Genomic DNA, 13,153 nt, shown 5'->3' on the forward strand with positions numbered 1-13,153 from the left:
AAGGCGCCAATTATTCTACCTAACAATTGTGCTAAAGCAGTTGTTAAAATGTCCTATCCCCAAGACAGCGCCTATCATCATACTTGCAATGCACATTACGACACACTTAAGCGTGGCAATGGGACAGCCGATAGAACTTATGTCACTCGTGCATCGAGGTGCGGAGCTATATTTTATATAACATATTAGTATTAAGGTTTTGATTGAGCAGATTGGTGTCTATTGTTTCGCACGGCAATCGTCCAGAGCCGTGGGAACTGGGGGTTATGAGTAGTGCCGCAGCCAACGCTCCAATTTAAAGCGATTATTATTGTTGCTCTAATATGTGGTCGCAGCCTCCAATAGCAAACCGTTCCAACTAGGAGCCAAAAAGTCGGCCACTCAGGGGGGCTCGAACCGAGCTTCTCCCACCGGCCAATTCACGACACGAGCGTTCATCCACTGAGCTACCGAGAATGGTCCTCATCCGCACAAAACAAAATGACATTCACCCGCTGACCGCCAATGACAGTATTGTGACATTTGATCGCGTTTGACCGCGGCGGGTGGTCGCTGGTTTCGGCAGCTCAGTGGATACACGCTAGCGTCGTGGGGTGACCGGTTGGAGAAACCCGGTTCGAACCGTCCCAGGTGCGCGACTTATTTGTTCCTAGATGGAACGGTTTGCTATTGGTGGCTGCGACCACACATTAAAGGAACAGTAAGAGTTGCTTAAAGTTGGGACGCCGCGCTATCCAAAAACCCCAGTTCCCACGTCTCTGGACGATTGCTGTGCGAAATGACACCAATGAGCTCAATCAAGTCCTTAATACTTATCTGTTAAAAACAATGTAGCTCCGCAACTCGATGCACGTGTGATAAAAATTATATCGGCCCCAATGCCACGTTTAAGTGTGTCGTAATGTGCATGGCAAGTATGATGATAGGCGCTGTCTTGGGGATAGGACATTTTAACAACTGCTTTAGCACAATTGTTATAGTTCGTTTTTTTCAAAAGGACGCTGGCTCCAAGTTCCTTATCGAACCTCTCACGTGAGTTTTGGCAGCTTCAGCGTCTGGCCAAGAATTTCTTACCGAAAAAATATTCGATTTCAAATTGTGCACGGTAAGTACCCGGAAATTGTGTCTTGAAAAATTAGCATACTATGATGACGTCACTGGTGGCAGCAGGCACCCAATGTCCGTACGATGGGACAAAGTTTCGACGGTTTTGGGGGAAACTTCGTTTTTCACTGTTGCCGAGGTTATAATCGAGTAAGCGGTTTCGTCCATGATAGTTATGCGTTACATTGCAATACAAGTTTGACAGCATGACGTCACCACTGTTCCCATATCTGGTTCCAAAATGCACGCATGAAAATTATTGGGAATATTTCACATGTTAAAATAAGGCGACGTTTCGAGTTTCTCAGGTTCAGTTTTTGCTCGTTTTGGTCGCTAAAACGCGTGCTTTTTCGAAAAACGTACTTGGAGCCAGAGTCCTTTTGAAAAAAAAACGAACTAGGTAGAATAATTGACGCCTTGAGACGCGAAAGTTAACTACACTCGCTCAGCCGCGCGATGGTCCGTGCTCCCACCCCACCTCACTCCCCAGCCCTCGCCAGCCGCCGCGCCGGCGCCGACCCGAGCCATGCCTCCGGGCTGCTCGGCCCTCACCGCTGCGCTGACGTCACAGGCGGCCCACATCGCCTTCCAGCCACCGACCCAGAACGGTGTCATACGGTGTGGGTAGGCTGTGCCGCTTGACAAGTAAGTGAAGCGGCACAGTCTACCGGTATCAGGCGGCTGCTGCCAATGCTGAGCCATAGGAACCCGGTGGATAAAGAGTTGTGGAACATCAATCTGCCCCCGAGTGTACCTGGTTGGATAGCCCCTTAGCACATTGTTTGTTCATGGATGTAAATACAAGTTACATGACTGATGATCAGTGTAATGCTTACATTTTTGAACTAAGAAATGCCACAGGGCAGGTTACCTCGGTGAGTTTCTGATATCAAAATACTGAACATAAGAGCAGAATAATTATCCATAGTGTTAAGGATTTTAGCCATCGAATTTACCTGTCAGTAGTTGCACATGGTGGCACCATGAGCATGAGTACTTTGGCATGTCAGATCCTTTTCACAACTGGGGCATTCCACGATAGATCGTACACTCGGGGGCAGATTGATGTTCCACAACTCTTTATCCACCGGGTTCCTATGGCTCAGCATTGGCAGCAGCCGCCTGGTACCGGTAGACTGTGCCGCTTCACTTACTTGTCAAGCGGCACAGCCTACCCACACCGTATGACACCGGTCTGGGTCGGTGGCTAGAAGGCGATGTGGGCCGCCTGTGACGTCAGCGCAGCGCGGCGGTGAGGGCCGAGCCCGGGGGCATGGCTCGGGTCGGCGCGGCGCGGCGGCCGGCGAGGGCTGGGGAGTGAGGCGGGGTGGGAGGGTGGGAGCATGGACCATCGCGCCGCGCGGCTGAGCGAGTGTAGTTGACTCTCGCGTCTCAAGGCGGCAATTATTCTACCTAAAAATTGCGCTAAAGCAGTTGTTGAAATATCCTATGCCCAAGACAGCGCCTATCATCATACTTGCCATGAGCATTACGGCATATTTTAACGTGGCATTGGGACAGCCGATAGAATTTATATCACACGTGCATCGAGTTGCGGAGCTACATTGTTTATAACAGACAAGTATTTATTAAAGCCTTGATTGAGCTCATTGGTGTCTATTATTTCGCACAGCAATCGTCCAGGGACGTGGGAACTGCGGTTTTTGGATAGCGCGGCAGCCAACGCCCCAACTTTAAGCAAATTTTACTGTTCCTCTAATGTGTGATCGCAGCGACCAATAGCAAACCGTTCCAACTAGGAGCAAATAAGTTGCGCACCTGGGACGGTTCGAACCGGGCTTCTCCAACCGGTCACCCTACGACGCTATAGCGTGCATCCACTGAGCTACCGAGACCACCGACTACCCGCCGCGGTCAAACGCGATAATATGTCACAAAACTGTCATTGGCGGTCAGCGGGTGAATGTCAATTTGTTTTGTGCTGACGGGGACCATTCCCGGTAGCTCAGTGGATGAACGCTCGTATCGTGAGCTGACCGGTGGGGGAAGCCCGGTTCGAAGTTCGAACCCTCCTGAGTGTCCGACTTTTTGGCTACTGGTTGGAACGGTTTGCTATTGGTGGCTGCGACCTCATATTAGAGGAACAGTAATAATCGCTTTAAATTGGGGCGTTAGCTGCCGCACTATACCCATACCCCTAGTTCCCACGTCTCTAGACGATTGCCGTGCGAAACAATAGACACCAATCTGCTCAATCAAGGCCTCAATACTAACATGTTATGCAAAATATAGCTCCGCACCTCGATGCACGGGTGACAAGTTCTATCGGCTGTCCCATTGCCACGCTTAAGTGCTTCGTAATACGCATGGCAAGTAAATGATAGGCGCTGTCTTGGGCATAGGGCATTTTAACAAATGCTTTAGCGCAATTGATGGGTAGAATAATTGGCAAATGGAGACGCGAAAGTTAACTACGCTCGCCCAGCCGCGCGATGGTCCATGCTTCCACCCCGCCTCACTCCCCAGCCCTCGCCAGCCGCCGCGCCGCGCCGACCCGAGCCATGCCCCCGGGCTCGGCCCTCACCGCTGCGCTGACGTCACAGGCGGCCCACATCGCCTTCCAGCCACCGACCCAGACCGGTGTCATACGGTGTGGGTAGGCTGTGCCGCTTGACAAGTAAGTGAAGCGGCACAGTCTACCGTTACCAGGCGGCTGCTGCCAATGCTGAGCCATAGGAGCCCGGTGGATAAAGAGTTGTGGAACATCAATCTGCCCCCGAGTGTACCAGGCCTGTCACCCTCATCTCTCAGATTTGAATGAAAATTGGTACAAGGGGTAATCATAGGCTCCAAAAACACCTGCCAAAATATCAGACTTCTCAGATGAAAACTTTTTGAGTTACATTGCATAATATTTTCTAAACTTCAGATTGTAAGGGTGAGTTTGATGAGCTATACCTAACTCAAAAACTAGCTAAGCAAGCAACAAACGGTAAACAGCTTTGAACTAACGATGAATCAAAGATTAATACAGTATTTTTAAAATTGGAAAGAAAAGCTTTACATATTGAAAAAAGGCTTAGCATATTTTTAAATTGTCTATAATGGCCCTTGGGACCAAAATATTTGCCATTTTTATTTCTTCAAAATAAACCTCAGGTCCTTTAAAATCGACATGCAAAAAATTAGAAAGGTGTTCTTTCTATAAGATCCTCATTTAAATGTATACAAAATGGGTTTCCGGGGGGTCGGTATGACCCCAGCTCGCCGTTTCGCCTCTAATGGAGCTAGAACCTTGCGGAAAAAACGAGCATGTGCGCCGTTACAAGATGCATCGAATGATACCTTATTTTAAGGTCTAGGGTTGATTGGTGACCCCCGAGGTCATTTCAAGTGACCCAAATTACGGGTCCGGTTTTTGATAGATAACTTCGCAACAAATGGTCGTAGAGCCGCGATTTTAGCATCTTTGTGTTTGCCTAGCTCCGGCGCGTCGAATGGTATACTGTTTGTTCTGGTGAGGTCAGCTTAAGTCGCTGACCTCGGGTCAGCACACTGCCGTGTATTTGGCTCCGCCGACCGGGCGGCCCAGCCGGCAGCCAGCCCCCGGGCATCACGTGACCGCCCGAGTCCGCGGCAAAGCCAACCAGCGCGGCGCTGGACAAACAGCGCCGCTACAGAGATGGTTAACAGTCGGGTCAGGCCACGAAGCTGGGTGAATGAGATCATATTGCACATCATTCGATTCGCAAGGTCTTTCCGAGTCCATTGGTAGCTTTCCCGTCTCTCTAGCTCAATTTGATCGAGAGTTATTGACGAAAAACTCTTATGACCATAGTGACGCACGAATGACGTCACGCAAGGTCAAAAATGCAAAAGTGAGGCAAAAATGACTTCAATTGAACTTTCAGTAACCAGTGATGTCACTAGGCAGCTCTGCTTTACCACACCATTTGTAGGCTCTTTTCCGAAATCACAATTCGAGACCATTACGGTGACGCAAAATAAGTACATTTATAGAAAGAACACCTTCCTAAATTTTTGCATGCTACTTAAAAATGATCCAAAAATGTTTTTAAGTAAATAACAATTCAAAAAAAAATTGGTCCCAAAGACATAAAAATGCAAATGAAAGGAAACTCGAGGTGTTATATATCAAAAATAGTATATATTTCAAAATTTTAAAAATGCATATTATTCTTTGTTTCAATGCAAGTTCAATGCCGTATAGCATTTGGCATTTGGATTATCCGTCTTAGAGTTACAGCCCGCCAAACTTGGGGCTGCAACGCAAGATCCAAAACATGTTATACACTATAACTCAAAAACAACTCATCTGATAAGCCTAAAATTGTTACAGGAGGATTCAGAGCCCCTGATTACCCCTTAGACCAATTATTGTTAAAATCCGAGAGATGAGGGTGTCAAATTGGAAAAAAGAGGTACGATCTATCGTGGAATGCCCCAACTATAGTTCGTTTTTTTTTTCAAAAGGACGCTGGCTCCAAGTATGTTTTTCGAACAAGCACGTGTTTTAGCGAGCAAAACGAGCAAAAACTGAACCTGAGAAAATCGAACGTCGACTAATATTAACATGTGATTTCTTCCCGATAATTTCCATATATGCGTTTTGGAACCAGATATGGGAACAGTGGTGACGTCTTGCTGTCGAACATGTATTGCAATGTAACTTATAACTATCATGGACGGAGCCGCTTACTCGATTATAAGCTCGGCAACAGTGAAAAACTAAGTTTCACCCAAATTCGTTGACACTTGTCCCATTGCACGGACATTTGGGTGCCTGCTGCCACCATTGACGTCATCATAGTATGTTCATTCTTAACCCATTTACGCCCTTCGTTGCGTTTTCGCAACGCAAGCAAGCGTCGACGTGATCGAAGCTTGAGAAGTGTGTAAAAGAGACTAACCGATGAGACAAGTTTCAGCATGTGTAGCATGGTTGTGCGCATGATACTACGCAGTTACAAGTCTGTGCGGCCGGTAAGTTACTGCCTAGAGCTCCCAGAGGGAAGTCGAAGGTTTTGTGAGTGATGACGTCACGAAAACCAAGATAAGTAGGCTAAGTGCTTAATAATATCGTAATGAAAATTGTGTAAACATATTCTGCAGAGTCCCTACAATAGCGTAGATATGCATTTTGTTAAGAAATAATGCTACAAAAAGGGTTTGTGACTATTTTCAAATATGACTACGGTCGCGTTGCGGGAACGCAACGAAGGGCACATCGGAAAGACAGCGGTGTTGCGAAAACGATGGGCACATTGGCAGGGTAGCGGAAGTATGAATATCAACAGTAGACTTCACTCGTAATACGCTGTGGGTTCTCTCTTTCTCTCCCCCATCTTCCTCCCTCTCCTCCTCGTTCCCCAACTCTCTCCCCCCTCTCTCTCTCTCTCTCTCTCATTTTGTAGCCATGAGGCTGTAGCGGCGGAACATCTTCAATTAAGGGGGGGGGGGGGAGGAGCACTGCTGACTTTTGGTCTCATTCTTTCCATTTCCATTTCCATGCAACGCCTATCGGGATAATGTTAAAATGGCAAAATCAAGGGGGCATGGTGCCCCGGTGCCCCCTCCCCCCGCTCCGCCGCCTATGCTATGAGGGACGTATATAGGATGTTTAGTGCAAGGTGCGTTCGCACGTAAAATGTTGCGACACATTTCATATTTGCTGGCTCAAACAGCCACAAACACTCCTTTCTTTTTCTCTCGCAGATTTTCGGCCTCGGGCTGTTCGTTCACTAAGCAATGTGTTCCCATGCATCTGAAAATCGCATGGTAGGAAAAGGACCCATGCATCAAACGGTCGGCGATGCTAACGGAGCTGAGAGATAATTAGGTCCTTTGGAAATTGGATCTACTATGTACATTGTGCATACATAATGAATAACGGGGATGTATTCTGGTATCAGGCGACAGATAGGCATCGCCATTCTCTGGATAGAATCTGCTGACTACCAGCATTTACGTTAGAAAAGATAACTGAGGGTCGGCAAATAGTGGGATAGGCCCCCTCTGAGGGTAGCTGAACCCTTCGGCAGGGGTGGGCGGACCCATGGGAAAATAATAATTTTTAGGATTCATAACTCGCATAGATTCATAAGCTGCTTGATGTGGAGTATACGCCTGTTTTCTTACTTTGATAGGCTTTTTATCTAATCAGACCATTTTTAGAGCTAGCAGGATTATTGGAATTAGGGGAGACATTTGTCTGGCCGGACACGGTCAATCGTAGACTGGAGACTGAGCCCAGCCAGTGGGCAGCCGCCACCCATGACCCACCCCCTTCCCCCCCTCCCAAGCACTCACTGCACCCGGCTACAGGCGCGCTCCTATGTGAGCTGCCCGATTGCGATATATACGTTGCCGGTCCAGCCCGGAACAGGGGGATGAGGCGTGGAGGAGGATTCAACTATCCTGAAGATGGAAAGGACGGATTGACGTCGAATCACCATTCTGTCCTGGCATTGTCTCGAGAAAGAGGTTACACGTGAAGGTCGCTGAGAGTGGGGCCATGAAAATTTTGGATTAGGTGTAAACATGATAAACTGGGTGTCGATTTGTTGTGATGCGCTACGCCTTACGCAGGTAATTTGTTAGAGCCGCATCGGTCCTTTTTTTCTTTTTGCTGAGAGTGGGTACGACTAACCTGCAATGGAATTTAACTTTACTCCTAGGAGGGTGGTTAAAAATGATTGCGGATATACGCGCATAAGAGAGGCACTGGTTTACTCCCAATCCTCCGTTTAATTGTATTCAGTGTGCACTGTGCAGGGTCTGATAGGTGGAGGTAATGGATCTGTCTAGCTTCCAAAAAGAAAGCATCACCCTGGATACGTGTCGACCACAACTTTAACCCGCGCCCCGCTGGGCTATTCAGCCATACGCGCCCTGCTGGGGGGGGGGGGGGGCAGATTCTGCCCCCCCTGTCTAACTTCCGAACCGATGGTCGTAGAAAGACGGGGAAAACGGCAATCGAAAGCTCTCAACAAGGCGGATCTTAAGAGCCCAAATTTTTTTGCTTAAGTAGGTCAGAGGTCAGGTCAAGGTCAGGTCAAGGGTACAAAATGCAAGTTTCTACAGCATCGGCCTTGCACCGTAGTTGCCGAAGAATGGACTGAGACTGATTGCCCAAAACTTGTTCTTAGACTACCAAGACAATATTCGTTGCACACAATGTCAATCAAAGGTCAAGGTCAAGGTCAGGTCAGGTCAGGTCAGGTCACCAAAAACAAAATATAGAAAAGGGCACGTGCGACACATGTTTTATGGGTCATTTTACTCATGGAATTCAATAGGCACACTCAATAAGTGATATGGAGCACCTCTGGATGAATTTCAGGTCGAGATCAGGTCAAGGTCAGGTCAAGTGAGGTCAAATTTTGAAGTTGGTTGTTAAGGCCTAAAAAGGTGTCTTTCCGATGCAGTTTTTCACGGCGAATCGAATGGTGCTATTTTTGTTTCCGTACGAGGTCTAAAACTTCCAAAAAAATCATTTTTTAAAATTTTGTGTGTCGTGACGTCATAGAATTTTGAATAACTCCCACATTTTTGAACTGATTCTTCTAAAAATTAGTATGTAGGTGCACATGGACCAGTTCTTTGACATATATTCCGGTTTTTTCGAGAAACCCAAAATTTTGGATTTTATAAATATTTTCCCAAAAAAGTCAGTTTTTTGGAAACATTTTGGCCAAAATCCAAAATTTTCAAAAAACTGAGATAGCCATTTGATAGACAAAGTAAAATCACGTATAACCTTTTTGTTACGTCTTGATTCCTTTAAAAATGAAGATGTTAGCGGCGTTTGAAATTTTGCCGTTTTTGAGGCGAAAATGGCGAACATGACGTCACTAAAACGTCAATTTCTCAAAAATTTTCCGACGGATTTCGCTCAAATTTTCAGAGAACGTGTCAAATTGATGTATGATAAGGTACTGAAAGTTTGACGTCGCTGGCGTAACGCGTTTAGAAGTTATTGGCGAAAAACGGGAGGGGGGGGGCAGATTCTGCCCCCCCCCCCCAGCGGGGCGCGGGTTAAATGAACAGCAATGGACAACGTAAATGGTTGATAATGACCGTGTTGCCATCTCCCCGTTCGCGAATCATGAAGTTATGCTTCCTCACTGAGGCTCTTAGGCGGGTTATAGAGCATGACGGATGTGGGTTCCGCATTTTCAAGCAATAGTTGTCAACAGTTGATTGATGTTTTGTCAAAATATATTAGCATATACGGCAGTTCAGTGTACTTTATGTCCGTCTGATGTGCCCATCGTTGCGTTTTCGCAACGCTGATGGCGCCCGGTGTGCCCTTCGTTGCGATTTCGCAACGCATGTTTTTTACGTTTTTCTCGAGAAACTTTTGCTGCAGGCAAAAAATATTTTCGATTCCATACAAGGCCCTGGTAGGAGCATAACATATTTTGATTTCGTCGATTTTCATGATGGTCAATATTCCTGGGCATAAATGGGTTAAGAAACAATTTCCAACTACTTACAGTGCACAATTTGAAATCGATTATTTTTTCGGTAAGAAATTCTTGGCCAGACACTGAAGCTGCCCGAACTCACGTGAGAGCTTCGATATTGAACTTTGAGCCAGCGTCCTTTTGAAAAAAAAAACGAACTATAGCAAGTAGAATCTGGGAAAAGGCAGGGAACTTACGAAGCATTCGCATATGTAGATAACTGATGATTCTCTCTGTTCAAGCACGACCTGGCACTCTGCAGTCTGTTCTGTTCCACATAGTTACCGGGACAGCATCACACATGAATTTCTGCATGCTTCAAACAAATGCCTCAATTTTCCTTAAAATATTCATTTTTCACACAAAGACAACAAAAATGTACATGCAGGTGGGTGTTGTGGCAAGAAACTACATACAAATGTATTTTGCCATGTAGGTACCCTCCTTTCACAGCACAATCATCAATCATAATTAAGAGCACCAAGACGTTCTTTGCGACTTGCGAGCCCAGCCGTGTCAGACCAGCTGATGCAGGGGCTCTGTCACAGGAGGCACAAGGCCCAGTGGTTATGTCATAGCACAATGTTGTACAACCTGCTATTCAAGAACGCTTAAATCTTGAAAAACCTGTAGCTCTCTTTTGTCGCCTCACATTTCGCATTCTTGACAAATCAGTCGGATCAAGACTGAAACTTGAAGAGGATAAGCTCTTTTGTGGTAGTACTTGCAATTTCAATTCAATGACATAAATTACTCGAAATAACCATTGAAATTGTACTGTACCATGACGAATCTACCATTGAAAGAAAATTGTATCATGACCCTGCTATAAAAAACTGAAACAAGCTCCAATTGCACATGATAAATTTGGCGATGTTTATAAATCTTGCTGCCTTAGACATCAAATCTTCAATTAGACAAGCAAATCTTCAATTTGTTTCCATTTCAATCGAGTTCTTCACCAAAAATCCATCGTATATCGACAACCAATGCCTATCACCGAAATCTTGTAGAAATCCTCAGTCCCGCAAAATTTCGCAAGGCCGCTCTTTGTTTACATTATAGTGATGGGCCAATCTGACCGCTCAAGTACTTGTTTTGCGGGAGTAAGTACATTTTTGTCGTTTTTCAAACGGCTATAACTTGCAAAGTATAGCATCAATAGGCATTTTATGCATATCGTTGAAATCGGCAGAGTCTGGAGACTTAACTGATATGCAATACATTCCGATTCCTTTCAATTTTCAAACCCTGATAATCCCTTTAAAGATGATCTGTTATTGAGAATTGCTGCGCCGCTGCCCCTTATGGCTCCGCAGGTGTTTGGTGAAGTGTGCACGTTGAGTGAACCGTGCCTGGCAGATGGAACAGCCATACAGCCGCTCTCTAACTGTGGGTCCGCATGTGTCTGGTGAGATTTGTTCGTCCAGTAAACCGTGCCTGGCAGATGGAACAGCCGTATGGCCGCTGTCCAGTGTGGGTGCGTAGGTGCATAGTGAGGCTTGCCCGAAAAGCGAATCGGGCTTGGCAGTGTGAGCAGCCGTACGGCCGCTCCCCCGTGTGGCTACGCAGGTGTGTGATGAAGTGTGCACGTTGAGTGAACCGTGCCTGGCAGATGGAACAGCCATACGGCCGCTCTCCCGTGTGGGTCCGCATGTGTCTGGTGAGCTTTACAGCTTGAGCGAAACTTGCCGTGCAGATGGAGCAGCAGTATGGCCGCTCCCCCGTGTGGGTCCGCATGTGCATAGTGAGGTTTCCATGTTGAGCGAAACTTGCCGTGCAGATGGAGCAGCAGTATGGCCGCTCCCCCGTGTGGGTACGCATGTGTCTGATGAGTTTTGCCCGTTCAGCAAACCGTGCCGTGCAGAGGGAGCAGCCGTAAGGCCGCTCCCCAGTGTGGGTCCGCATGTGTCTGGTGAGGTTTGCCCGTTGAGAGAACCGTGCCGTGCAGATGGAGCAGCCATAAGGCCATTCCCCAGTGTGGGTCCGCATGTGTCTGGTGAGTTTTCCCCGCTCAGCGAACCGTGCCATGCAGATGGAACAGCCATAAGGCCGCTCCCCCGTGTGGTTGCGTATGTGTTTAGTGAGGCTTGCCCGAACAGCGAATCGGGCTTGGCAGTGTGAGCAGCCGTACGGCCGCTCCCCCGTGTGGGTCCGCATGTGTGTGGTGAGGGTTGACCGTTGAGCAAACCGAGCCTGGCAGATGGAGCAGCAGTACGGCCGCTCTCCCGTGTGAGTCCTACGGTGGCGTTTCATATCGGTGACTTTGTTGGTCGAGTACTGACACCACTCGCACTTGAATCTGTCGTTCCTGCCGACGTGATCGACACATCTCTTCACGTGTCTGTCCAGACGTTGTTGTCCCAAACATCTCAAGTGGCAGTGGGGACAGTGAAGTGCACCTCCAATACCTGCGAAACACATTTACAGACTAATTGTACAATTGCATGATTTATTAACCCGCGCTGGGCCAGTAGTGCTCCGGGACTTCTCCGCCGGGCCAAGGGGTGTCTGAACACCCCCCGAGTCTCTAACCGAACCGAGTCTCTAACTCGGTTCCTGGGCCAAGTAGCAACACGCGGTAAGCGGCAATCGAAAGAGCGTTAAAAATAATGACGGAAACACTTCGGTCATTTTTAGGTCAGGTCAAAGGTCAGGTCGCCAGAGGTCATCAAAGATCAAATTTAGTCCATTTCAATAATTTTGGAAACTGCCAACGGCTAACTCGGAAACCAATAAGAGCTACAGCGCCGCGGAAAAGCGCATTCGATAGCCCTTTTACAGACCTCTCTGAGTATTGTTCTCAGATTTGACCTCATGTCAACGGTTTAGCCTCCAGAGGGTAAAAACTCTAAGCATTTTACTCAGACATGTAAGAGCATTTTACTCAGACATGTAAGAACATTTTACTCAGACATGTAAGAGCATTTTACTCAGACAAAAACCCACATGTAGCAATTTTCACGAAATATGTTGATCGGTGATAACTTTTGACTCAAGAGAGCCACGATATCATTTTGCCAGCATCGTGTTCCTCTCGTCAAGACGCGTCGAATGTTCTATACATTGGCCTTGAAAGGTCATGTTGCAAATTTGACCTCAGGTCAAGATCATGGCATAGCCGGAAAAGGTCATGTTGCATATCAGTCGATCCGTATCGTCGAGCTGAGCACATGCCCTCTGGTGGAACCCGCCTTGAAGTGGTGGTGGTGGGGGGGGGGGGGGAGCTGGTGGCCTGCCTGACCCGTGGGACAAGCGGATCCGGAACCAAACGGGTTCCAAGCAGTGCCCTCTCCGAAGGGCACCTGGGAGCGGCCGCCCCCACGTCGTCGTCTCGCAACTATCAACTCAACTATGTATCGTTCCGGGGAGACGCACATCCTCATAGCGGACCGGGCTGCGCTCAGCTGCGCACCCCGGCCCGCCAAATGAGTAGCGCAAACACGGCGCCCCCCCCCCCCCTCCCTGGCGCCGGAGGAGGGGGTGCAGTCCGAGGAGCGGGCGCCCGCGCCACTCGGCGGAGCCAGAAGAACAGACGAAACCATCGCAATCGTGATGCGCGCAGCCGCCTACACATCATGTGTTGGAGCGCTGAGGGG

General features: G+C 47.8%; 1 protein-coding gene across 6 annotated transcripts in view; it reads right to left on the reverse strand.

Annotated features, from left to right (window-relative positions):
• Positions 1-13,153, reverse strand: part of LOC122392125 (histone-lysine N-methyltransferase PRDM9-like) — a 97,558-nt gene that overhangs the window by 55,548 nt on the left and 28,857 nt on the right. For 2 of the 6 annotated variants that reach the window (XM_043386683.1, XM_043386684.1), the window contains exon 11: positions 10,456-11,965. The exons of the other annotated variants lie outside the window; for them this stretch is intronic. In XM_043386683.1, the coding sequence (XP_043242618.1) occupies positions 10,941-11,965 (1,025 nt within the window). In that variant the 3' untranslated portion in view covers positions 10,456-10,940. Of the gene's footprint in view, positions 1-10,455; positions 11,966-13,153 lie in introns of those variants that run through there. 6 annotated transcript variants of the gene reach the window in all.

Source organism: Amphibalanus amphitrite, unplaced genomic scaffold (assembly GCF_019059575.1).
Source record: "Amphibalanus amphitrite isolate SeventyFive unplaced genomic scaffold, NRLGWU_Aamphi_draft 000470F_arrow, whole genome shotgun sequence".
Taxonomy (NCBI): Eukaryota; Metazoa; Arthropoda; class Thecostraca; order Balanomorpha; family Balanidae; genus Amphibalanus; species Amphibalanus amphitrite.